At 45.2% G+C, this 27,946-nt stretch overlaps 1 protein-coding gene across 6 annotated transcripts in view; it reads right to left on the bottom strand.

The window, feature by feature from the left end:
* Positions 1-27,946, bottom strand: part of WBP1L (WW domain binding protein 1 like) — a 59,193-nt gene that overhangs the window by 4,793 nt on the left and 26,454 nt on the right. For 5 of the 6 annotated variants that reach the window (XM_082408447.1, XM_082408449.1, XM_082408450.1 and 2 more), the window contains 2 exons: positions 8,791-8,893; positions 321-482 (listed from right to left, as the gene is read on the bottom strand). In XM_082408447.1, the coding sequence (XP_082264573.1) occupies positions 321-482; positions 8,791-8,893 (265 nt within the window). Of the gene's footprint in view, positions 1-320; positions 483-4,806; positions 4,848-8,790; positions 8,894-27,946 lie in introns of all 6 variants that reach the window. The other variant, XM_082408452.1, reaches the window with a different exon arrangement.

Genomic DNA, 27,946 nt, shown 5'->3' with positions numbered 1-27,946 from the left:
GGAAGCAAAATGGGCGGATTTCAGGCCACTGACCTCTAAATCTCAATTCATTCACATCATACACCATACCACCACCTGCCTAAAAAAATCTGCCTAAACTAAAGGAGCGGAGATGTAGTCAGAACCCAGCTGGTGTGGACTGGAGCGGCCCAGTGGCTGCCAGGGGCTGCATCCACAGCACTGGCTCCTCGGCGCTAAAGGTGCGCACCCCCTTGTTCCCACACTTGTGAGACCCTGCTCTGTGCGGGACAAGGAGGCCAACCCCCTGTGCCCACAGTCTATGTGTCCTGGGCCCCAAGGGTGGGGTTTGGTGTACGTACTGAAATAAAATGGCAGCGCTGAGTAATTGTGGGCTTCCCGGTAGGCGATCAGGTTGATTTCATGTTGCCGCTGTTGGGCCTGAAGGCGGTGCTTGGCTCGGCGGTGGTGGCACACGCAGCAGCAGCTCAGGATGATGATGATGGTCCACACGAGCCAGAACCCTGGGGGCAGGGAGGCGAGACAGAGAGGCGTGGGCACACCATGAATGCCAGCTGGAGGGGCTGCTCTCGGCACAAGGAGGCCCAGGGACACTGCGCGCCTGGTCGAGGCTGGCACTGTTGGCCCTTGCCTGGTGAAGTTACATTTAGAACCTGTGGTCAATTTTCATGTTTGTACCAGAGTGAAAGACACGTGGGGCGGAAGAGGGCAGAAATGTAAGAATGGTGACCGTAAAAGAGGTCACTCACTCCGGGGCACCTCCAGGGCTCCTGGGGGAAGGGAAGAATGCCAAGGCATCTGTGCAGCACTGCTGGTCCTCCCATATTTTAGGTTTGGGGGCATTAAGTATGCTTACCTTTTAGGACAGTGTGCCCTTCCTATCTTAAGAGATCTCTGAGAAAATGCTTCAGCCTCTCTTGGTGCCCACCTCCCCACTCCCGCCCTGCTCAAGCCCACAAGGACGGCTCCCAGGCTCCCCACCAAGAGCGAAGAGCCCCTCAGAATCCCCACATCTCAGCAGATGAGCGGTTGCAGGGGGCCTCGGAGGGGCTACCTGATAAAATTTTTTTCTCTACCATGTCGCCTCCGTCACACAAGAGTCACTGAAGTTAGAGGTGGAAAAATTCTAATTTCCTCAGGCCCATTTCTTCCCTGGAGAGTGTAAACAACTTCCTCTGCTCTTGACATAATCCGGTACAATTCCATCTCCCACCATCACAAACAATCCACTCCCACCTCGCTTTGGCCTGCAGCTGCATTAGACTCGGGACCATCAGAGGCCTCCCCTTCTTCCTCCTGGCTCCAGAAAAGGGTAAAGGAGCAGGGGAGAAGCCTACCGTCCTCTTCCCCAGGCAGATTGTTTCTTCTCATTTCCCACTGTGTTCTCTTGGATCATACTCAGAGAACCCTGGCAAACTCCAGTATAAGACCCCCTCTTCAATCTTCACATGTATACAGAAAAGGCTTCTTTTTTTTTTTAATGAATGAGCAATTTTGCTTTAAAAAATATAGAGATAGAGAGGGGAAAAAAAGACTGGAAGGAAAAAATAGTGACATTTTAAGTCGTGGGATTATGAGAAGAAATTTTAATTTTCTTCTCCCAATTATTTTTCTTCTTTCAAATTATAAAACTGGAAACAAAGTAAGTTAAAACTTAAAAATATCTGTGACTAATTTTATTTTTGCTGGCTTTAAAAAAAATTAACATATTTCTGAATAGGTTTTAAAATTCCTCTGGGAATGTCTTCATACAATGAAATGATATGAATCATTAAAAACTTACTCACAGAATACTATATTTGACATATGTTTCTAATATTAAATGAAAAAAAAAAGCAGATTATGAAACAGCATAAAATATGACCCCAATTTTTGCTTAAGAAAAAAATATATATAAATGTCCAGAGGGATGATCAGGAAGTTAGTCATGAGGTTATTCCTGGACAAAAGGACAGCAGATTTTCTGGTACCAGCTCTTGTTTTTTGCTTATTGCCGATCAGATGAACATGTACTTCTTTGAAATAAAAAGAATATTTTTTCTCAATAAAAAAATAATCTGAGGAATAATTTTAAGGTGAGTTTTTATTAAATGAGAATAGATTATATTATTTTTCATTTGTTCTCTATTCCTGAAGAACTTCAAGTTTTTCCCATTACAAACGTTATGTATATTTTTTATTGTCTGCTTTGTAATTATAAATTTGTGTTTAGAATGTAAGTATTTCTACATCTCTTGTCAGAATGAGTTAATTTCATTAAAAAAAAAAAAAAAGAGCCTCCCTCTCCCAGCAAACAGATTTGTAAAAATGAATAAACCCCTGATTTTTTTTCCTGTTTGTACCAGAACACAATATTCTGAAAGATCCCACTGACATTTAGGGCGTGGCCTCTAGCAACACCCAGGGTGTTTCCTTCTGTCCCCCAGGGGTGTCCGGGCTGAATCTCCCCACAGAGCCACCCCTATGGGGTAAGGCAGGATAGCAGTACAGCCTGCCAGCCCTGGCAGGCTGGCAACACCACTGTGTAACACCTTTGTGTTTTCAGCACGTGTCGGTGTTCAACTGAACCTTCTGCTGAGGTCTAGCAACGGGAGAGCAGGTGGAGGACAATGGGCAGAGAATCTCTTCCCCATTTCCCATCAGCAGACAGAAAAACCCCGTTCCTAACCAGAGTTCATAAATGTAAGCTGAAGTCAGAAGTCTCCCTTGTGGTCCTTCCCGGAGTCGCTGCTGACATTTGCTTAACTTAACTTGCACTTCTCTCCTTCCAATGCTCGCCAATTGGAGACTGGACACTGTAAGAGGAGCCCTCAGGGAATGGTTTTGAGGCCAGAAAGGAGCTCTGGGAGTGAACTGGCTTCCCGCTGTGGTCCTGTAACATCTCCTCCAGCCCCTACGATCTGTTCAGCTCCCAGCCTCCTGGGGTGGGGTCACACCCGAAGGAAGCGGCACAAATAAGCACAATGCATTCTGCTGAAGAGCCTGGCTCCAAGCGTATTTTAGAGTCAAGTCTAAAAGATTCTGGGCTAACCACTTTTTTATACTACCCAGCATCATCTCACAATCCTTTATACTTCTGTGTTACTTTATAATTTTCAAAGTACATTCTCCCATGAGATAATCAGCACCAAACTCTGCAATTTTTTACCTCCCAAGTCATTTCTTCAACTGTTTCTTACCTAAAGGTAAATTAACTTTTAACCTTAATGCTGCAATATATATGATCTAAGGCAAAACTTCTCAGCTATATTATGATGGGCTTTTAAAAAAAATAAAGTTATTTATTTATTTATTTTTTGCTGCGTTGGGTCTTCGTTGCTGCGCGTGGGCTTTCTTTTTAGTTGCAGCAAACGGGCTACTCTTCGCTGCGGTGCGCGAGCTTCTCATTGCAGTGGCTTCTCTTGTTGTGGAGCACAGTCTCTAGGCGTGCGGGCTTCAGTAGCTGTGGCACACGGGCTCAGTAGTTGTGGCTCGCGGGCTCTAGAGCGCAGGCTCAGTAGCTGTGGCGCTCGGGCTTAGCTGCTCTGCAGCATGTGGGATCTTCCCAGACCAGGGCTCGAACCCATGTTCCCTGCACTGGCAGGTGGATTCTCAACCACTGCACCACCAGGGAAGCCCTATAATAGGCTTTTAATAAGAAATATCTCAGGCACTGGTTTTTATGTTGGCCACATATTTCTGGTTCTCCCCCTTTCTGGCATGTGGGTAGGCTTGAACTTCCTGGCGCCATTATGATTGTGACACTTTGAGGCAGCTTCTAACTAATAAATTGAGATTGGAAGTGACAGATGTCACTTAGAGGCCAGAACATTTCTTGCTGATGTGAGACCCTCTGTTAGTCTCCCTTCTGCCATGGCAAGCCATAACATTCCAGATAGTGACTTCAGGGTCAGTCTGGCCCCAGGGGATAAAGAAGTAGGAACAAAGCTCTCATCCAACCTGTGATGGACGTATAGTGTGAGTAATAAACCTGTTGTTTTAGGGCCACTAGGAGTTTGGACTTATTACTGAGCATAACCTCTCGCCTATCCTGACTGATGCAGTATCTTTATAGGTTTTTCTGGGGGAAAGGATTTAAAATGTTCATCAGATTCTTAAGAGAATCCTTATTCCAGAAAAAGCCTGAGTTCTATTGAACTAGAAGTATAATAGAAAAAGAGGTCTTTTTTTTTTTTTTTTAAGGAGATATGAGGCAGGGTAGAAGGAGGCTGGGGGAAGAAATGAGACAAGTGGAAGGCATGCCCTTGGCAGAGTTACCCCAGTTATATCGAACAGCACCAGAAAACACATGTTTACTGAAATTCCATCAGCTGCTTCTGTTCATATGGTATCATGGGTAGAAAAACTCTCCCTACCACGTACCACTTATATGACGTCATATAAAATCTCAAACTGAGTTTTGCATTTCTAATATAGTATCACAAAGTGATAGTGTGGATCAAAACTAGGAGAAAACTAACTTGGGGGCAGAAGGGGCCTAGTGGGGTAATGAGGCATTAGCACAGGTCCAGAAAAGGCCCCTAAGGACTGGTCCAACTTGATGGAGTTAATGTGGGAAGACAGAAGGCATTCTTGGTTTGACCCTCACAAAACGGATGCTATTGGCAGCTATTCTAGTCAAAGCCGTGTCCCATCAGCTTTAAAAGGGGGACCGTCCAGACTAGTACCTATGGAGTTGTACAAACTTCTGATCTTTTCACTAGATTTCACAAACAAGGAGGAAAGTTTTAAAAAGGAAAACCTACTGAAAGAGCCACACAGAGAAAGACAGAAGCATGCCCTCCTCCCCAAACACACACCTACCTACAGATTACATTCCCCACTGACCTTTGAAAGCTGTGACCTCATGGTGGGGTGCGTTTGTCATGCTAAGCAAAATGGAAAACATGTTTTTAAAAACAATCACAGTCCAATGTAGGAACTGAGTCATGAGCCCCAGAGCTCACTATAAACTTGGGAAAACACCACTCCCCAACTGGCAGGAAATTCCTCATTAGGAAGCCAAAGTATACTGTCAACTAGCTCTCCTTCTACCCCACAGGATGGTGGGTGACCTCCCTGGCCCGATAGCTCTTAGCAGGAGCTCCTGACACTGCCGCTGTGGAAAAAGGACTGAATTTGGGAAATGAAGACTTTAGAGGACTTGCAACTTCATCGGAAAGACTGGACAAGTTTCATTTCCTAGTTTTGTGACCTTGATCATTTTGTCTTTACTTCCCTCATCTGTAAAATGGGAAGAATAATGGTTTCTACCTACTTGGTCATTGTGAGGATAACCAAGTTAATATCTGTATGCAGAGTACTCAAGCATGCACATTCGAGACCTCTCACGATCTGGGCCCACCACCCTTCCAGCCTGGCACTGAAGAGTTCAGGAAGGGGGTAGCTTTGTGTGAGGCACACTGACCCCACTACTCAGCTGTGACCGACTGACCGGCTACTTAACACCCCTGGTCCTGAGAAACAGGATATGTGTACCTGGCAGGGTTTTATTTGGGGCGGGCTGAGCTGACGTGTGTGAAGACCTTAATGAGTGCCAGGCACACGGCAGAGTTCTATGCACGTCAGCACCCTCATCTCCCCTGGGCGAGCCCCACAGCCCAGCCCCATGGCCACAGTGGAAAGGTTAATGAGATGCATGCTCTCTTCTTTCCCATGAGGCCTTGACCTATGGTGTTTGATATTCCTCGGCCTGGGAAGTCATTCTACCCTTCTCCATGTACTTAAATCCTATCCACCCTTTAAGGCCTACCTCAAATGCCACCTCCTCCATGCAGCCTGCCTGAATCCTGTCCAGCTAAAGCAAACTCTCCTGGTACATACATCGCAGTCCTGGCACGTACACTCCACTCTCTATTTTGCATTACTAGTGAGGCACATTGTCTTATCTCCTCTCTCTGCTCAGAGACTCCCTTCTTGATGGCAAGGATTCTGTCTCCCCACACGCTCTAACACAGAAGAGGCCACAGCATCCAGTAGGAACTTGTTAGAATTGCAAATTCTCAGGTCCACCTCAGACCTACTGAATCAAAAACTCTGGGACTGGGGCCCAGAAATCCGTGCTTTAATAAGCCCTCCAGGAAATGCAGATGCTTGCCAAAGTCTGAAACCACTGGAATAAGAGTTTGCTGAATAGATGATCGAATGATGACTGAAAGTACAAGTGCCGTGAAAATGCATCGGATGATAATAATAATAATGGCCAGGTTCTTATAGCCTCAGCCACGGCAGTGGTAAACAGGACCCTCACTTCCGGACTGATGCAGACCCAGGAATGACCCCTGGCTTAACGTTACAAGAGACTGAAAAGACACGGGAGTAAGGGCGCTGGCTGAAGCCTAAGGTCTGTGTGTGCTTGTGTGTCTGTGTAAAGTGGGCTGTGTGTGTGTATGTGTGAGTGTGTGTGTTTGAGACAGTCCTCAGCACACAGGAAAATTCAGCTAAGTAGTGGTATGAGGGTTGGCGGAAATGGCACTTGTTTTTCCGTGAGGCCTTCCCTGTAGGCAACTATGGTTAAAGAGGTACTTTGACAAAAACCCTGCCAAGGATTTCCTGGCTGAGATTTTTTTCCTTCCAAAGGAAAGAGACAAAAAGGATAATGCAAAGCCCATTACTTTCACATTTCAGGCAAAGTTCAGAGGCAATTAGAGGGAACAGGGTTCAAAGCGCAAAAAGCACAGTTCTGATGAGAGCTGAAAGGGCTCATTCCTACGCTCGACCTCCCTCCTCTACACATCAGGCCGAGGCCAGGCCCCTAAGAAGGAGGAAAACCAAAGAATTCCGAGAGGGGCGGAACACTCACTGGGCATCTTCGGACCAAAAAGCCATTTCTGGGCACAGACAAGAGGAAGTTTGGCTTTTACAGTCTCCGTCCCCCCAGAGTTTGGGAAGCATGGGCCAACTTGTACAGGGGTGAGTCTTTCCTCCCCGTCCAGACTCTGGTCTCCGTCTGGCCTTCTCCTTTCCCCGGCTGACCACAACTGGAGAGGTGATGAGCCACCGTGCAGCTCTTCCCCTGGCTTTCTTCAGGCCCTCGGGACGAAGTGCCTGGTTCCCAGACTGCCTGCCACCCTGCCACCTGGGTCGCCCTGTCCCAGCCGCCCCACCCCCAGCCCTGGCTTTGGTGACCCAATTCTGGTGGCTACTGAGTCTGCTCTGCCAACAGCCCAGGAGGCTCTGTCAATCTGAGATGGGGGCCATCAGCAACTCCATTCTTTCCGCAACTGATGCCGCCTGGGCCGGGCCCCAGAAAAACAAGCTACAGCTCTGTGGCTTTTTGGCAGCCCAGCTTCAACTTTTGTTTTAACAAGGGGTGGGAGGGAGAATTTAAGCCCTGTGGTTATCTGCATTTTGAAACATTTAAACACAGTCTGTCCACCTGCCTGGCACTTTGTGTTTCTCTAGTGAGTCCCTCAGCCCCTCCCCTTCTAAAATAGCACCAACAACTCCAGGCCTGCCTTTGCTGCTGCTTATATAATACTTGCAGGACTGGTGGGGACATCTTGAACCCTGTTCTCTCCTTGGGGAGGAGTCTGCCCTTAACCAGCCCTGAGCCAGTCCTCAAAAGGGAAGGACAAGAGTGAGGAGAGGTCCTGTCTGTAGGACCCACCCCCACTGGCTGCAAGATCCATTTGCATTTAGAGGGAGAGGCTTCCCAGCCAAGAGTCTAATTTCCTTTCCATTTCAAACAATAGCCCTTCTAGCTGCTTTCTGACCATATCACTGATGTGGGGGGGGGGGAATGGGGAGATCAGAAAGGACAAGGGGGAAAAGGGAAGAGATGGTGGTGATGGTAAGGACATGGTTGACCAGTAAGCACAAAGTTTGTTTCCAAATGGAGGGAGTGATGGGGACTTAGAATTCTCTGGGGAAACAGTCTACCGTTTCCTCTAGCAACAGACAGTTACGAGAACCACTGCACGCTGGTCACCTGGCAACTCTCTGCCCTTAGGACCCTCACCCTCCCCTTCTTTGTCTGGCATCCTACAGTGTCTCGTCTGAGTTCCAAGAAGATTAGAGTACAAAGGGCTTTAGTGAACTCTCCAAGCCTGGGTCACTCCCTGAAGACCACGGCAATGTCACCACCCTTGTGCAACTCTGGAAGGTGCAAGCGATCCTGGCTGCCACCAAGCAGTGGCAAGACGAGGATTGTCTCCACATGGCACTGAGCTGACAGCAACAGGTTAGGTAGACTGGAGAAGCCTCTAGACACTTCAGTTTGTGATCTGGGGAAGGAAGAAAAGAGGCTGAACCTCTAGACTCCTTCTCTCCAGGAGGGCTCTGTCGGCAAGGACCTAGGGAAAGATTATCCCTTTGAGAGAGACCCTCAGAAACAGGGGCAGCTCCTTGATGATCTCTGGGGAATTCTGGAAGCCTTGGTGCTTCTTACAAGAAAATGGCATTACAGCATTCACAGCAGCTTGGCTGCTGCAAACCTCTCTTTGCAAAGATGGCGAGCCTGGGCACCTGGGCTGGCCCATGAGAGGATGTAAGTTGTTGTCACTGCTCGGCACACCCTGGAGAGGGCATCAAAGAGAACCCCATTCAGGAGATTCTGCAGCAGACCTGCTAACCGCAGCTTCTTAAGAAGTCTCAGACCATGTTCTCCAGTCTTTAGCGCATGGTGTCCGAAGAGCACCAGAGCTCTCCTCCTCTACAGAGAGACCGCTTCTAGAACCTGGAAGCAGATTCTGCTCACCAACACTGCCACCAAGAGAATAAGAAAAGGGCTGAGCAGCCTATGGTTTCCCAATGAGCAGAGGCGGTAACCGAGACCCTGGGATGCCAAGACATCCCCAGGCAAGGACTTACACCAGAGTTCATAGTAGTAGTTGCAGCACTGAGACTGTCCACAGCAGTGTCCTGTGTCACAGATGTAGCTTTGATTGTTGGTACCCACGCAGGTTTCCTTATCCTAAAAGAAATAAAAAAACACTGTAGCATATTAAATTATAGCTTTTAAACAGTACTTTTCTTCTCATCCTCCTCTTACTGATCGCCTGCCCACCTTCCACCAAAATGGTTTGTACCAATGTTTACTGAAAGAAAAGAAAGAGAGAAAGGGAGGGAGGGAGGGAGAGAGAGAAAGAAAGAAAGAAAGAACCACACAACAACAGCAGAGTTAAGAAAAATAATATGGTTTATTAAAGGGGGAAGAGGATTCAGTACACAAAGCCGACTGGTAAAGAGCAGAGTTCTCCTTGCTTTCTTTATATCTAAGCAGAAACACTCCACGTTCTGGTGCTAAACTCAGCCAGTAAGAAGGTGGTGATTCTCCTGCAATAGGCTGTATATTTTAAATAAATCCGTTTCTCTGTGAAAGTTCCCAGAATAATGAAGGCAGCACGTATTCTAGGATTGGCATCTGGTCAGTCAGTCCATCTTCCCTTCAGAACACATATCTCCAAGGTTAATTACAGTGTGATTCAAAAGAAGGCTAAAAATCTTGCTACTAAAATTCTTTCAATCTTAAGAAAAGGGGTGGGACTCCCCTCGTGGCTCAGTGGTTGAGAATCTGCCTGCCAATGCAGGGGACATGGGTTCGAGCCCTGGTCTGGGAAGATCCCACATGCCGCGGAGCGACTAGGCCCGTGGGCCACGGTTGCTGGGCCTGCGCGTCTGGAGCCTGTGCTCGGCAACAGGAGAGGCCGCGATAGTGAGAGGCCCGCGCGCCGCGATGAGGAGTGGCCCCCACTTGCCGCAGCTGGAGAGGGCCCTCGCACAGAGGCGAAGACCCAACACAGCCATAAATGGATAAATAAATAAATAAATAAAATTTAAAAAAAAAAAAAAAAAAGAAAAGGGGTGACTTGCTCAGGTGACCTAGTCCAATTTCAATTTGCTAGATCTTTTTTTGCTTACCAAATGATCTCTTAATAATCTTGACTGGATCTAGGATTCACACTGTCCCTTGTCAGGGACAGCTACAGAAAGGGCACCGCTGAGTAACCATCTAGCATTTTGCCAAATTCTATTCACAGCACTGGTGGAGAGGGATGGAGGTGGAAAGGTTTTTTTTATATTTCGTAGTTAAGATATGAAATACCCCACCGGCTGACCTAAATTTCAGCCTCAAATGTCCTCTGGGTCACAATGCATATGATGAGACCTAGAAGATCTGGCTTTCAACATTTCTTTGTTCTAAAGAAGTAACACATGCAGTGACTGGACACGGTCTTTGTGCCAAGCACTGGGTTGGGTACGAGGGATACAACGATGAATAAGAAATTGTCCCTAACCTCAAGAGGCACAGAGCTAGGAAGGGAAAAAACCCTGCTCAGCAAAGAAACTAAAACCACAGTATTATATGTGCTGCTACTCAGGCTGACCCTGCCCACAGTGTACATCCGGGTGGACGTCTGCCAGTGGAAACTCAAGTCACAGGGTCGGTTCCTGTTCTCTGGGTCTTGCTTTATACTCCACTGTCTGTTTGGCCAAGGGTACAAACAAAGCACTCCAGCGACTGTCTACATGGCTAGAGGCTGGGCACTTGAAGCCACGAGGACAAAAGAAAGTGCACGGCTACACCCCAGATCCCTGGCTCAGTGCATGTTTCCACCACATCCTCAGGTGTTTCCTGGTCTTTAAGAGTCTTACACCCTGCTGTAAAGGGGTTTAGGAAGAAGGAAACATGGGAAAGGCATTTGTCGACTCTGACAATGAGGGTTTCACAATAGTATTGCAAACAGAGTTCTTCCTATCTTTGCCTTCCTGTGTCCGCCATAAGTAAAATGGCACACGTAGCAGGTGGCTGTCCAGTGGGATGTCTCCTCTGAGGCCTGACGCGTGTGGAGAAAGCAGATCTGTGTTCGTTGCTTTTGCTAGAACACACCCTCTCCCTCTTGACTTCAGAGCAAAACACTGCTTTCCTAAGGACATCAAAAAGTTTCTCCCAAGTTTACCAGGCCCTGAAATGCCATTCTTCTGGCCTGGCTCACAAGAGCACAGTTCAAACTGTCCACATAGTTTCTAAAAGAGGCCGCGCTGCCTACACTCTGACACATGAAAGAATCCAGGGACACTTCTGCCTCAAGAAAATTCACCAGATGAGGTCCAGGCTCGGAACACAGGGCGGCCAACTGGTCCTCCGTGAGGCATGAAATGGAACGTGTCTGAAATCTAAACAAGTGGCATCCTCATGACCTACTGGTGTCAGCTTTTCTCTTGGCTCTCCCATCCCCCGAGGCAGGAAGCCCAGTGTAAACAGAACCCCACTCTTTTTCCCTGCTCTGCCTACACTTTCCCAGGGACAGCAGACTGTGGCAACATCATTTAACTCAGTTCCTCAAATACTTTTTACCCAGTGTATCTCATCCCCTGCTTTCCTCCCCCCAAACAGAGTCCCCAAGTTGCCTGAGATGATCTTGGTTATGGGAACTGTCATTTTCTGCTGCAGAAGGAAGGAAAGCAGGTAGGCAGTTAAAGAAGACAAGATGTGGGTTCATGGACCTTTAGCAAGGAAGACATGAAGGACTAAGAAGGTAGCGAGATGTGAGTGTCATGAGCTCCTCCAGAGAAAGAGACCTTGTGGTATGAAAGGAAAATCCAGAAGCCTTGTGTTTGGCCCTAGCTCTGCCATTACAGAGGAACGGCACCCTGGACAAGTTACTCAATGGCCCTAGAGCTGGTTAAGATGCTCACTCATGTCTCCTTAAACCCAAAGGGTTTATTAGCCTACCCACCTCCCATTCCCTTTGACAGCAGCCTCGAGCCAATGCAAGAGCTCCTGTAACCTATGCCTCCTCTCAGTCACAGCAAAGAACAGAGGTGTGCAAATGTTGCTTGGTGCTCTTCCACCCTTCCCTGTATGAGGAAGTCACCCAAAGGACTTTCAAGGATCTCCAGGCAGCTCAAGATACAAATGGTAAAGATTCAGTCAGATCTGGGTTCAAAGCCCACTTCTCACACTATGCTTATTACAGTGTAACTTGGGTAAATGACTTAACTTCTCTGAGGTCTCAGTATCAACGCTATTCTATGAGCCATTATTGCCGGGCATGAAAGACCATTCAATAAACAGCACTCTGCATTCACTTAGAACTATTTCTCAGAAGAGTAAAGTTCACTGGCAATGTGGGCTGCTCCAGACACATGAAGAATAGAAAAAGGAACTAGAGAGAATGCAATGGAAAGTTCAAATATGAAAAATTCTCAGCACTCTCTATGAGCACCCTTTGCTTTTCTTCCAAGTATCTCCAAGCACTACACACATATTATGTTGTTCAGGCCAAGTCTTGAAGAGTGGGAAGTTAATATCCCACCCCGCCCCCCCTTCTCAAGAGTGAACGAGAGAATATATCGTGCCCTCCCTATGGGCAGGAGCTCTGTCTCCTTAATCCCCCTCCCCAACCCCAAGAATGAGCACAGTGCTTGGCACACAAAGGTTTGCTGAATGAAACAATGGCTATGCAGCCTCCGTGAAGGCAGAATGATCTGGGGTGAATAATACGGCTAGTGTATACTGAGTACCTGCTATGTGCCAGGCACTGTTCTAAATGCCTTACAAGTCTTCCTTCATCTAAACTTGAAAGCACCACTATGAAGAGGGTAGTATAAGAGAATTGAGGTCAACAGAGGCTAAGTCACTTGCTGGAGGCCACACAGCTAGGAAGCAGTCCAATCTAATTCATCTGACTCCAGAGTCTGAGCTTTTAACTATTAAGCTACAGCCTCCTTGGTTTAAGTTATACTTCTTCACTTGCTTTTTACACTTCAGATGCTTAAATAAATCCACTTAAAAGCCCCAAACCAAACAAAATCAACATTTCATCTTTGAGGGAAAAGATAAGGGCCCTGCCCTTGTGGAGCTCTTTGACTTTGGGAACATCTTCTACTTGGCAGTGAGGAGGGGCAACATGCTTGGGCTTCCTCTCTTCTTTGTTTGAAAGGTCATTATTTTCACATACTGATTTTCTGAAAAGCAGAATGGTGTTTGTCCCATTGGGGAACACAGGGCCTTCACTCCTTCCTTCAACATTTACTGAGTACCTATCCTGCACCAGCACTGAACTAGTGGTGGGGAACACAATGGGCACATAAAAGGCCAAAGCAGTCATGCTCTTTACCCTCATGGAGCTTAAAGTCTAATGAAAGATGATAAAGTAATCATACAGACAAAACTGTAGGAAGGGGCTTCCCTGGTGGCGCCGTGGTTGAGAGTCTGCCTGCCAGTGCAGGGGACACGGGTTCGAGCCCTGGTCTGGGAGGATCCCGCGTGCCACGGAGCAACTGGGCCCGTGAGCCACAATTACTGAGCCTGCGCGTCTGGAGCCTGTGCTCCGCAACAAGAGAGGCCGCAATGGTGAGAGGCCCACACACTGCGATGAAGAGTGGCCCCCACTTGCCGCAGCTAGAGAAAGCCCTCGCACAGAAATGAAGACCCAACACAGCCATAAATAAATAAATAAATAAATAATTCCCAAAAGAACTGAATGTTTTTCAAAAAAAAAAAAAACTGTAAGAAGGAAAAATACGTGATTTGGTGAAAGCTTACAATAATTAAGAACTAGGAACTAGTCAAGGAGGTCCAGATAGCTGTGAGGAGGGTAAGCTTGAACTGAGATTGCCAGGATGGTTAGAAAGTTAGTAACTAGGGAAGAGGGGTGGGAAGAACATTCCAGGCAAAGGAAATGGTACAAGCAAAGCCCTTTAGCTAGGAAATGGTTGAACAAGTAGGTAAGGAAGTTAGGTAAGCAGGGACAAGATAAGATTTGCATTTTAAAGATACTTTTTCCCAGGCAATGTTTTCATTTGCACAAACTCCTGGCCCAAATATGCTAGAAACGTAGACCTGTCATAAAGAAACTTTGGGTGAATAACACATGCTCCTATGCTGAGGTCTTTCACCGCAGAATGACTGTGATGATGACCATCAAGATCCTCATTTGTTAAACGTGTGCCTTCAGCTCTGGTACCGCAGTGACCAGCTCCAAGAAACGGGGCACATATGGTCACCAAACAAAAAGCACAGGTGTGAAGAAGCAGGAAGCAAGACCAGCACTGCCCTGGAAAGAACATTATTTACAGTGGAAGAGGATGAATAGTATGCCTTTTGCACATACGCAAAAAGTTACCTCATCTCTTTGGCGGCAGCATAAACTATGGGACTAACATCATTTTCCTTAAGAGCTTCAATGTCTTAAGAGTTTCTATTCTTAGCTGAGCAGCCACTGTAAAGGTCAATTTAATCAGCGTAAGAACTTTCAAAGTGCCAGCATAAAAAGAGACACTGGGCAGTAATGGTTCCCCGGGGATGGTTTTAATTTGCCAATTTATGGGGCTGGAAAACCCTGCTAGCAACTGGCAACAGCACCTTCATGCCCTTAGGAAAGTGCTGAAGTTTTAAAGTTTAAAAGTGAAAAATAGGAAAATTGAAATCCTTCACAGGATGTTAAAGCACAGATGCTAAATCTCTTGGCTGCTGGATATGAATGAATTTGGAGCACCATCTCTGGCCTTCTCTACAGGTGAAAGGAATGGTTCCTAATGGAAACATCCATTTGTACAAATCAAATAACAAATATGTATTGATACCCTTTCCCCACGTGCCAGGCACTGTGTTGGATGCTACAGCTACCACGTTGAGCAAGAGATTCTAGAGGAAAAGATCCTGCTTCTAGCAATGTAGCTGGGTAGGTAACTTTAAAAATATAATAATATTCTTTTGGGACTCCCCTGGCGGTCCAGTGGTTAAGACTTCACCTTCTAATGCAGGGGGTGCGGATTCGATCCCTGGTCGGGGAGCTAAGATCCCACATGCCTCACGGCCAAAAAACCAAAACATAAAACAGAAGCAATATTATAACAAATTCAATAAAGAATTTATATATATAAATATATATATCCTTTTAATTACACAGCTGATCTTGCAATAAAGCAAGGAAGAGCCCTCGGGCCAAAAATGTTGGGGGTGGGGAACTAGAAACTACAGTGTTAAATGAGATCTGGCCTTCCCAGTTGCCGTGGAAAGAAGGGCTGTTTATTTTCTTGGGTCCACCTAAAACAGGGAATTGGAACTGAGTCCCAGTATAAAGCGAAGACCCTCAAAGAGACAGAGCAGACTAGAAAAAAATTAGCCCTTTGGCACACAGTGACAATAAGAAAGGTCTGAATTGAGAAGGAAAAAGTATCTCTTCTAATAATCTGTAACCATCGGCTTTTCCGCAAGCTAATTTGAGATCTGAATTGTGCTACTACATAGTCTTGAGAATCCCCAAGCCAAAATTTTAACACAAAAAGTAGTCCCAGGACTTCCCTGGGAAGTGGTGCAGTGGTTCAGAATCCGCCTGCCAGTGCAGGGGACATGGATTCAATCCCTGGTCTGGGAAGATTCCCTCATGCCACAGAGCAACTATTCCGGTGCGCCACAACTACTGAGCTTGCACTCTAGAGCCCATGAGCCACAACTACTGAGCCCTCATGCCACAACTACTGAAGCCTGTGTGCCTAGAGCCTGTGTTCCGCAACAACAGAAGCCACCGCAATGAGAAGCAAGCTCACCACAACAGAGTAGCTGAGTAGCCCCCACTCACCACAACTAGAGAAAGGCCATGAGCAGCAATGAAGACCCAATGCAGCCAAAAAAAAAAAAAAAAAAAAAGTAGTCCCAGAATGGGACATCTGGTAGAAGAAATGTAAAACTCTAAAGAGACCTACCCTCAATCAGGGCATGAAAGATGCCCACAGATAAAGCTCTGTTGAAGGTGAGCTCACACAAAATATAAAAACTTATGTAAAAATAATTCATCACAAACAAGATGTGGGAAATTCAACAAATAGGTGGATAAGACTCTCCAAAAAAACTTAATAGAATGATCAGATAAACTGTAATACATATACATGTTTCAAGTGATTAAAGCCAAAAAGAACATACTAAAGAGACAGTGACCAAATGGATTTCAGGAAAAAATAAAACTTGTAGAGAAAAAAGTTATTAAAATTAAAAACTCAACAGGTGGGTTACACAGAGATTAGACCATGTTAAAGAAAGAATTAGTGAACTGGAAAGCAGATCTGAGAAAATTACCCAGCAACCAGCTTCTACCAATTAAGAGAAAACATAGAAATGGAAAATGAGAAATAAGAAGCTCAAGAAGGAAAGAGGAAAATGGAGGAGAGTCAATATTTAAAGAGATAACTGAAAAATTTCCAGAACTGATTAAAGATAGAGAATTTTCAGACAATAATAAACTCACACCTGGGCACACTGTTTGAAACTGGAGAACAACAAAGACAAAAAGATCTTAAATACATTCCAGTGGGCGAAGACTGAAAATTAACAAGTGAAATTAGAATTTAACGTAGTAATAAGCTTCACAAGGATAATAAAACAGGATAATAGGACAAAGGGCTTTACATGGGGCAGTCAGGAAAGGCCTCCCTGAGAGGGTGATGTCTGAGTTGTGCCCTGAATGATGAGAAGGAGACAGCAGACCTGTGCGAACAGTGTTCCAGGCAGAGGGAATGTCAAGTGTATGCAAAGACACCAATGCAGGAATGAACCTGGTGTGCTCTAGGAAAAGAAAGAAGGCTAGTGTGGCTGAGTACAGTGAATCTAAGAAAGAATAATGTGAAAGGAAGAACTGAGAATTCAGAAAGAGGCCATACAACAGGCAAGCAACTTTAACTCAGAATCAGCTATTTTTGTTCTATCCTAGACAGAATCTTTAAATTCTGAAAATGCAACACTTTCAGGTCCAGATCCTTAGAAAACGATTTGTAGGTGGTCATAAAATACACTCTTAAAAGTTTTGTGGATTTACCTCTATTTTTACAGTAAGAAAGTTAAAGTCACTTTTCCCCTACTAACGGTTTTAAGGCTGTTTGAAGTGCTGCAGGAAGTAAGTATAATTGTTCAAGGGTACACATTTTTTGGGGGCACACTGGGTGGTATGCGAGATCTTAGTTCCCCAACCAGGGATCGAACCCATACCCCCTGCAGTGGAAGCACAGAGTCTTGATCACTGGACTGCCATGGAAGTCCCAAGGGTATACATCTTGAAATGTGGGAGGGCATTACAGAACAGTTGGGGATGAAGGAAAGTAAACTGAGGCAGAGGGATGATTCCACAGGAGTCCTAGACCATTGTTTCCTAGGTGTTATTCTAATCTCCCTTTCTTTGATGGTAGGGATTGTCACATTCTACTTTTGCATCCCTCCCAGTATATACTACATATGACAAATACTCCTTTAAGCTTTACTAGCTAAAGGAGCCCAGTTTCTTCCTTTCTGATAAAGGGCAAGCCCCTGCTAAGAAGTGAACCAAGATTCTGCTTTGTATGCAATCAGATACTAGGAAAGAATTTTTATGCTGTTTTGTTGAGTTCAATAATTTTCCGAAAGGACAAATAGCCTCGGCATGTTCCCCTAACCAAGCCAATAAATCCAGTCTGGTAAGAATCAGCTCACCCCTCAGATTTGATAGTGTACTTTACCCCTTAAGGGCTCTAGGCTCCAGATCCCTGGGCTCAGGAGCACCCAGTCTCCCATCCTCTAGCTGCAAAGTAATTTAAAGGGTAAAGCCAAAACCTGGAACTAGTGACACACTTGAGAAAAGCCTAGAACCAATGGGGGGAGCTGCTGCTTCAAGATTTGGCTGCAGTGTGTGCTGCTGAAGGGGAGTCCCTGGGAACCCTGCTATAGGAGGGACTTGGTCCCTTTACTTCAACCTGTGAGGGTCCCTGGAACAATTCTCTCTGGGGACTCCAGAAGACTGACACTCTCTAAGAATCCGAGGAAGAGCAACACAGTGAATCAGAACAAATCAGGGCATCTCACAAATGAGTGAATTTGCCCTCAAGTGGCAATGAACACATTTAGACAGCAAAGGCAACAAAACAGAGATGCATTTCCCAAAGTATGGTCCATAGGCCCCAAATCACCTGGGGTATGTGTTAAGAATGAAGATTGAGGGCTTCCCTGGTGGCGCAGTGGTTGAGAATCTGCCTGCTAATGCAGGGGACACGGGTTCGAACCCTGGTCCGGGAAGATCCCACATGCCGCGGAGCAACTAGGCCCGTGAGCCACAACTACTGAGCCTGCGCGTCTGGAGCCTGTGCTCCGCAATAGGAGAGGCCACGATAGTGAGAGGCCCGCGCACCGCGATGAAGAGTGGCCCCCGCTTGCCACAGCTGGGGAAAGCCCTTGCACAGAAACGAAGACCCAACACAGCCATAAATAAATAAATTAATTAATTAATTAATTAAAAAAAAAAGAATGTAGATTGAGAACCTCTGGGGGCAGAGACTGAAGAATTGCAATTTAATACATACTCCCCTGGTTATGCTCACATATATTCAAATTTGAGAACCACTGTCCTAGATTTATAACAAACATACAATATAGGGAGGATGGGAGGGAGATGCAAAAGGGAGGAGATATGGAGATATACTTATATGTATAGCTGATTCACTTTGTTATAAAGCAGAAACTAACATACCATTGTAAAGCAATTATACTCCAATAAAGGTGTTAAAAAAAATACAATATACACAGTTCTTGCCCTCCAGAAGTGGAATAGTCTTATATTCTCTTTCTATAATCTTGAACACATCCCAACACAGTTACCCTCAAGAACTGCCACTTAGAATCAAGGCACATAAAATTATTTTTAAAAAAAATTATTTATACTCTCTCTGCCTCATTCCATAAAAAAATACAAATAACAGATCATAAACTTAAATTTTAAAAAATGTGACACGTTAGTTATGTACGCTCCTATCCATACCAGTACTGCTACAGCCAAAGCTGCACTGCAACTGGATCCTCATTAAATAGCCCCCAAACAGAGCAGCCGGCAAAGAAATTAAAACCCATTTCCTGTGTTGCTATTAGGAACCTGAGTAACAAAACTCAGAAAAAGCCACTTGATCGTGGTAGGAAAATCCCAGAGCAAAGATCGGAAGTTGCAACATATCCCATGGTTTTATTAAAGGCTACTTGTTGACGTCCCAGTGCATGCAGGCCTGAGGGACCTGGCCGGCTGCAGCGGCTCAGGACATTGGGTTAACCTGCCACTCTTTCACCCCTGGACACTTACAAGGAAAAACAGTTCTACCTTGAGGTATCGTGGCAATCCCTCATCACTGACTTCTTCTGCCACAGAATAAATGCACTGAGAAGTATGGCATCTTCAGAAAGGGATGGTGCAGGGAGCCAAGGGATAAAATAGCAGTAGCATGCAACAGAGCAGGTGGCACTCGAGCAGAGCAGGAGGGCAATTCTGCTATTTTGTCTCCACAGTTGGTCATGAGGGCAAGTCCCTCCCTTCGCGTTAGTTTTATCACTGCTCCTCCTGCTTGAGAGCAGGGATTGCAAACTGCTGGCCCATGGGCCACAATGGGCCCACTAATGAGTTCTATGCCCACACGGTACCTTTTTAAAAATTTTTTTTACAACTTTTTTAAAAAATGGAATTAACTGTCAACATCTTAAAATGAGAAGGATTCATAGAGAAGTTCAGATTTCCAGCTTCTGAAAATCCAGGGCCCACATTCCCTCGGGGCCCTATTAGGCAGGGCCACAGACGTGTATGAGCTCTGGCTCCACCGCAGCCTCCCTGAAACCCCTCCTGGCCAGCAACCCCATCTGCTTGACTCAGGCGTGTCACTGCCTGGCCCCTGTGGGCATCTGATTAGCTCCTCCGGCTCTCAAGTTCAGTAACACTCCGTTCATCCCCTCACCCTGAGGTTAAGGCCTACTGCAGGGGGCCAAATATAAATGGCAGACATCTGAACTCTCTTCACTGAGGCTCCAGCAACATCTTACACACGCCATATAAAATAGGTACCGAGACAAAAAGGAGGGCCCCTCTTCACTGGATGAGGAGAATACCTCTAGCGAATCAGGAAAACCTACGGCCACAACACTCAGGAAATGCGACAGACCACCAAGTTCTGCCCAGTGCCTGTGTTAATCGAGCATTTGGCTAGGCATTTTTACCCATGTTATGTATTCCTCTCTTTTTACAGGAAACCAGGAAACTGAGGTTCAGAGTGATTACCCAGCTAGAACATGTTTTCTGGATCTAAAGCCCGAATTTTAGTGGAAAGAACAGGATGCTTAGGGGTTATCCTAAACTTTCATGATAGATGCTGACAGGCACAAAAATGACAGATTAGATATGGACTTTGCCTTTGAGGAACTTTGTAATTACTAAACTGTTAGGTTAAAAAAAAAGTTTATGTCTCAGTTCTTGTCGCAGAAAACCTTCCTGAAATATTCAGGTTCATTCTGTGCCTTAATTAATAAGTACATTCTAATCAACAGAATTCATTCTTTTTTTTTTTTTTTTTTTTAACAATTTATAATGTGGCAAAGCCTCAGGATCGTAATTTGGAGCAATGATGGTATATACACAACACACACATATATCTAATCAGTTTATATAATGCACATTTATATAGGACTCTCAAGCTTTTCAAACTTCTTTAACAGCCAGCCTCCCATTTGAGCCTGCCAGCCAGCACCCTACAAGACATCAGAAGTGCTACCACCCTCATCTTACGGATAAGAAACTGACACTTAGCCTAAGGCTGCAGATGACAGAATCAGGACTGTCAAAACCCTGGTCTTCTGACTTTTGGTTCAGTATTCTTTCTATGACTGGGTTCCAGCTCATCAAAGTCTTTGTTATATCCTGAAAATGGCTCTTGATCAAATAAAATAATCACTTCTTTGCCTAGAAAGAGGTACAGTTTTCAAAGGGATCTGAAATATTGAAGGTACAGGTTAAGTTGCTGCTGTTGTGCTTTAAAAGAGATTCACCACAGTTTCACTGGACAGTGAAGAACACGTGGGGTGTCTCAGAGACCTTCCTCACTTTAAGCAAAGTTCTAAATTTAACCTCATTTTTTTTCTCAGCAGTTCCATCCCACTGCAGCAGGCTTTTGTTGGGAGCAAAAGAAATAATAACAGGACTTGTCTTGTGTGCTTGCCTGTCTAGAGACTAGTACCAGAGATTTATTGCCAGTAAAAAAGTTCCACGCTGTTCAAGGAAACCATTTGCTTCTACCTCAACAAAGGGTTACATTAAAAATGGTCTCCCTGAGAACAGACACAAGACTTAAAAACATCTTCGGATCCAGACGGTCTCTCCAAAAGACTTGAATAACTTTAAAGAACTTTCTGAATTTTAAGACCTTACACCTTAAAATTAAAAGAGACGCCACATGATTTAGAAGAGGGGGAATTTAGTATCCCCCTTTTCTATATGTTATCGAAAATAGATTACAATAAACCCAGGCCACAGCAACAGGGACTGGGCTTGGAATATGGCCTGTTATGAAAACAACTGTAGCCTAATTGTTCTTTAAGCTGTATAAAGTTATTTGAGCACTTCTGAGATCCTACCTTCTGGGGGGTGGTTATCCAGGTTTTTCAGAGCAAGAGATAAAATGTCAGTTCCAGAAGGGCTTGATCTTATCTACTGGCCATAAAAAATTAACTTTATACCTGTCCTTGACAAGGCATAGTTCCTGCTGATTAGGGGCAACCAAGATGTCAAGATTCTAAATCTCTGGACAAAAAGTACCTATTGCTTAGAAAGCAGCAGGGAAAAGTACGCCCATTTCCCCTTTATTAAAACACGTCAATCCACCCTTCCTGAGGCCTGTGGCTTGTGACTGCCTCCTGAGCAGAGTGCCATGCACTAGGCAGCAGTAGTTTTCAGCCCAGAGTGCCTCCACCCTGGCACGACAGTCGGCCCTTGGTATCCACAGGGTCCATCCCAGGCCTGCTGAATCACAGATGCGGAACCCACAGATACAGGAGGGCCAAGTGGACTTAGTCATTTTACATAAGAGACTTGAACATCCTCGGATTTTGCTACCCGTGGAGCTTGTGGAACCAAACTCCTGTGAATACTGAGGGACAACCGTATTGACATTTGGAGCCGGATAATTCTTTGTCATGGGGACTGTCCTGTGCTTTGTAGGATGTTCAGCAGCATCCCTGGCCTCTACTCACTAGATGCCGGTAGCAACACCCCCCCCCAACCCCCTAGATATGACAACCAACAATGTCCACACATTGCCAAATGTCCCTTGGGGAGGGAGGCAAAATTGCCTCCAGTTTCGAACCACCATTCCAGCCAAACTGAACCACACAACTTAGCGCAGAATTGTGTTCCATCCAGTCTTGTCACCTGATTGTCCCCTGGGCTCCCCAACCACTCTGTAAATTCCCTGAGACAAGGATGAAGTCAATCTCATAAATGAACCTACCCTAGCAAAGGATCAGACACGCAAAAACCTTCAGAAAGTACTAATCCTGGTGACTGACAGTCAAGTAACCCCAAAGGCTAGTCCTCCTGCACGCTCCTTGTGACTCTTCACTATGCCGTACAAGCAGCAACATGAAGGGATCCTCCAAGAGTTAGGCCAGGGCTGTGGTGATGTGATTTCACATGATGACTGCGGAACCTACCAAAGGCTCTCTGGCCATGATAGGTTTACAGTAACCCAGCACAATCTGAGCCGGGCCCATCAACCCGTAACCTTACTCCTGAGGCAGGGGAGTGACTGCACATTCTATTTTTGTTGGCAGCCGGTCCCAGCCTATCCTGGGCCTCCTCACCACACTCCAGAGCCACACCCCGAGGAGTGGGAGGTCACAGGTATTCATACCACTGCCTGGGGGTAACCAGGGATTTCCAAACCCTTGAAGAAAACCACAGGATAGGCTGGGCAGTATTTGAAACCAAGAATGAGACCATGAAAAAATGGACAAATTCTTAGAAATGCACAACCTTCCAAGACTGAACCAGGAAGAAACAGAAAGTATGAACAGACCAATCACAAGCACTGAAATTAAAACTGTGATTAAAAACCTTCCAACAAACAAAAGCCTAGGACCAGATGGCTACACAGGTGAATTCTATCAAACATTTAGAGAAGAGCTAACACCTATCCTTCTCAAATTCTTCCAAAATATTGCAGAGGGAGGAACACTCCCAAACTCATTCTACGAGGCCACCATCACCCTGATACCAAAACGAGACAAAGATGTCACAAAGAAAGAAAACTACAGGCCAGTATCACTGATGAACATAGATGCAAAAATCCTCAACAAAATACTAGCAAACAGAATCCAACAGCACATTAAAAGGATCATACACCATGATCAAGTGGGGTTTATCCCAGGAATGCAAGGATTCTTCAATATACGCAAATCAATCAATGTGATACACCATATTAACAAATTGAAGGAGAAAAACCATATGATCATCTCAATAGATGCAGAGAAAGCTTTCGACAAAATTCAACACCCATTTATGATAAAAACCCTCCAAAAAGTAGGCATACAGGGAACTTACCTCAACATAATAAAGGCCATACATGACAAACCCACAGCCAACATCGTCCTCAATGGTGAAAAACTGAAACCATTTCCACTAAGATCAGGAACAAGACACGGTTGCCCACTCTCACCACAATTATTCAACATAGTTTTGGAAGTTTTAGCCACAGCAATCAGAGAAGAAAAAGAAATAAAAGGAATCCAAATCGGAAAAGAAGAAGTAAAGCTGTCACTGTTTGCAGATGACAAGATACTATACATAGAGAATCCTAAAGATGCTACCAGAAAACTACTAGGACTAATCAATGAATTTGGTAAAGTAGCAGGATACAAAATTAATGCACAGAAACCTCTTGCATTCCTGTACACTAATGATGAAAAATCTGAAAGTGAAATTAAGAAAACACCCCCATTTACCACTGCAACAAAAAGAATAAAATACCTAGGAATAAACCTACCTAAGGAGACAAACGACCTGTATGCAGAAAATTATAAGACACTGATGAAAGAAATTAAAGATGATACAAATAGATGGAGAGCTATACCATGTTCTTGGATTGGAAGAATCAACATTGTGAAAATGACTAACTACCCAAAGCAACCTACAGATTCAATGCAATCTCCATCAAACTACCACTGGCATTTTTCACAGAACTAGAACAAAAAATTTCACAATTTGTATGGAAACACAAAAGACCCCGAATAGCCAAAGCAATCTTGAGAAAGAAAAACGGAGCTGGAGAAATCAGGCTCCTGGACTTCAGACTATACTACAAAGCTACAGTAATCAAGACAGTATGGTACTGGCACAAAAACAGAAATATAAATCAATGGAACAGGATAGAAAGCCCAGAGATAAACCCACGTGCATATGGTCACCTTATCTTTGATAAAGGAGGCAAGAACATACAGTGGAGAAAAGACAGCCTATTCAATAAGTGGTGCTGGGAAAACTGGACAGCTACATGGAAAAGAATGAAATTAGAACACTCCCTAACACCATACACAAAAATAAACTCAAAATGGATTAAAGACCTAAATGTAAGGCCAGACACTATCAAACTTTTAGAGGAAAACATAGGCAGAACACTCTATGACATAAATCACAGCAAGATCCTTTTTGACCCACCTCCTAGAGAAAGGGGAATAAAACCAAAAATAAACAAATGGGACCTAATGAAACTTAAAAGCTTTTGCACAGCAAAGGAAACCATAAACAAGACGAAAAGACAACCCTCAGAATGGGAGAAAATATTTGCAAATGAAGCAACTGACAAAGGATTAATCGCCAAAATTTACAAGCAGCCATGCAGCTCAATATCAAAAAAACAACCCAATCCAAAAATGGGCAGAAGACCTAAATAGACATTTCTCCAAAGAAGATATACAGATTGCCAACAAACACATGAAAGAATGCTCAACATCATTAATCATTAGAGAAATGCAAATCAAAACTACAATGAGATATCATCTCACACCGGTCAGAATGGCCATCATCAAAAAATCTACAAACAATAAATGCTGGAGAGGGTGTGGAGAAAAGGGAACCCTCTTGCACTGTTGGTGGGAATGTAAATTGATACAGCCGCTATGGAGAACAGTACGGAGCTTCCTTAAAAGACTAAAAACAGAACTACCATACGACCCAGCAATCCCACTACTGGGCATATACCCTGAGAAAACCATAATTCAAAAAAAGTCATGTACCACAATGTTCACTGCAGCTCTATTTACAATAGCCAGGACATGGAAGCAACCTAAGTGTCCATCAACAGATGAATGGATAAAGAAGATGTGGCACATATATACAACGGAATATTACTCAGCCATAAAGAGAAACGAAACTGAGTTATTTGTAGTGAGGTGGATGGACCTAGAGTCTGTCATACAGAGTGAAGTAGGTCAGAAAGAGAAAAACAAATACCGTATGCTAACACATATATATGGAATCTAAAAAACAACAACAAAAAATGGTCATGAAGAACCTAGGGGCAAGACGGGAATAAAGACACAGACCTACTAGAGAATGGACTTGAGGATACGGGGAGGGGGAAGGGTAAGCTGGGACACAGTGAGAGAGTGGCATGGACATATATACACTACGAAGCGTAAAATAGCTAGCTAGTGGGAAGCAGCCACATAGCACGGGAAGATCAGCTTGGTGCTTTGTGACCACCTAGAGGGGTGGGATAGGGAGGGTGGGAGGGAGGGAGACACAAGACGGAAGAGATATGGGGACATATGTATATGTATAACTGATTCACTTTGTTATAAAGCAGAAACTAACACACCATTGTAAAGCAATTATACTCCAATAAAGATGTTAAAAAAAAAAAAAAGAGACCATGTGTCACAGTTCAGTGGAAGCTCCTGAGAGCATATATGTTAAGCAAGAGAACCAAACAATAAAGAATATTCTGTCCCCCTTCATGCAATGCCCAAGGGAACCAATGTCTTCTGTGGGACACAGTCCCAGCAAAACATACGCCACTTGCAGGAAAATAAGTCACTGTGTCACACTCCGGCCGGCCGTTCTCAAAGCCTGTCTCCCTCTCTACGGAGATGTATACAGCTTTCTGCCACTGCCCCTCCTCTCTCTTTCAGTTAAAAGAACAAGACAGGTCAAGCAAGTCACCTAGGACTGAATCACCATTTTTAGCAACAGATGCCTCTTGTGAGGTCCACGTTCAAGTCCAGTTGAGCCCTGCCCACAGCAGCAATGGCTGCAGAGGGGGCACAGAAATGGCTAAACCAGGTCAAATGCAGGGCTGTTTCAACTCACTGTTGCTACAAATTAGCAACAAATAGAGTCAAGAAGTGCCAGGGAGGAACTGGTATCCAGCTCCTAGGGAGTCAGGGCAGGGGAAGGAATTTTATAGCACAGTTTTTGGGGTTTTTTTTCTCCAAGTAGTCCCAAATTATTCTGTTTTCCTGGACTAAAATTTACCTCTTCAAGGAAAAGGGGTGGGAGGGGGTGGATCAAACTCATGGGATATTACTGGAGGAAGTGAATGTTTTCTTTGGCTCCATCCTGGATAAAAGTTTCAAAATCAGCAGATACAGTCTTCTTTTCCACTAAGTTACTGTCCAGTCCACTGGTTTCTCTTTGCTTTGATAACAAGAATGTGATGAAAAACAAGCACATTCCTCTAAAAAAGCAGCTTCTTGCAACAGAGATGGTTGGGGGGTTGGGGGGTGTTTAAAAAGTCACCTGAAAGGGCTTGGACGAGAACCATCCTTTCTGTTAGGTGACTGTAGGGAACTGAGGTGTTCTATGGAGCTGTCGCTTGTAGTTTTCACTGATTTTTACAAATCAGTTCCAAAAAGAATTTTAGCTTCCACCTCTGGTAGTACAAACAAGTGTTACTTGGTGTTTGCTGCATTTATATACAGCCAGTTCCCTTCCAGCAGGGTCTTGCTTACTTTGTCCTGAATCTGGTAGAGAGGCTAATTAAAATTAGCACACACAGGAGGGTAATGGTGACTGGGACACTCAGTCCCGTGCAGAGAACAGGGCCGCAGGGAGAAGGTCTGGCAGCAGGTTTGGTGAGGGAACTGTACCAGCGATGTGCAACAGCAGGACAGCACTGAGGAGACGTGGCCTCCAGAGCTACCGCCGCCACACGTTAGCTCTGTGATCTCGAATAGATAACTTCTTGAGTTTCACCTGCCTCACAGGTGAAAGGAGATAAGACCTCCTACCTGATGGGTGGCTGTCGTGACAAAATAATCAAAGTATCATGTCAACGTTGGCTGATATTCAGCAGTGTAGGGGTTAAATTGGAAGTTGGCAAATTCCGTCTGCCCTCTCCCTGGGCATGGCTCCCGCGCTTGCAGCTCCAGGCTGCCTTCCCTGTGTCCAGGGAGTAACTGGGGTTCAACACTCTGGCTGCCCTGCCACATTCAGCACCAGGCCAAGCAGGGGCCTTTTCAAGAATACAAACAGGGCTTCCTTGGTGGCGCAGTGGTTAAGAATCCGCTTGCCAATGCAGGGGACACGGGTTCGAGCTCTGGTCCGGGAAGATCCCACATGCCGCGGAGCAACTAAGCCCGTGCGCCACAACTACTGAGCCTGCGCTCTAGAGCCCGCGAGCCACAACTTCTGAGCCCACGTGCCACAACTACTGAAGCCCGTGCGCCTAGAGCCGGTGCTCCGCAACAAGAGAAGCCACCGCAATGAGAAGCCCGCGCACCGCAACGAAGAGCAGCCCCCGCTCGCCGCAACTAGAGAAAGCCCATGTGTAGCAACAAAGACCCAGTGCAGCCAAAAATAAATAATTAAAATAAATAAATAAAATAAATAAATTTATTAAAAAAAAAAAAAAAAGAATACAAACAGCCCCCTGTGCCTCTACCCATACATTCCAACCTGGGCAAGGGCACACTGCCTGAGTGGGCCCCAGACCCGCCCCAGTTTCACTGGGGACTACTCATTTCAGTATGAGGGATCATCTCACTTCATCAGTGAGGGCAATTTGGGGGATAATTTTCCCACAGAGAAAGGCAACATTCGAGGTACAGGATATAAATTCCTGTCTTGACGGATCTAGCCTGCATTCCAGCAACTAGAAGTTGCCATCAACTGGTCCTTCCACATAACTACAGCACAACAACTGAGACCACTGGACTGTGGAAGGGACCACCTGCAAAAGCCACCTTTCCACACCTCTG

This window comes from Balaenoptera borealis, assembly GCF_965194805.1.
Source record: "Balaenoptera borealis genome assembly, chromosome: 10".
Classification (NCBI taxonomy): Eukaryota; Metazoa; Chordata; class Mammalia; order Artiodactyla; family Balaenopteridae; genus Balaenoptera; species Balaenoptera borealis.
Note: the sequence above shows the minus strand (reverse complement) of the source record. Positions and strands in the feature narration are given on the sequence as shown.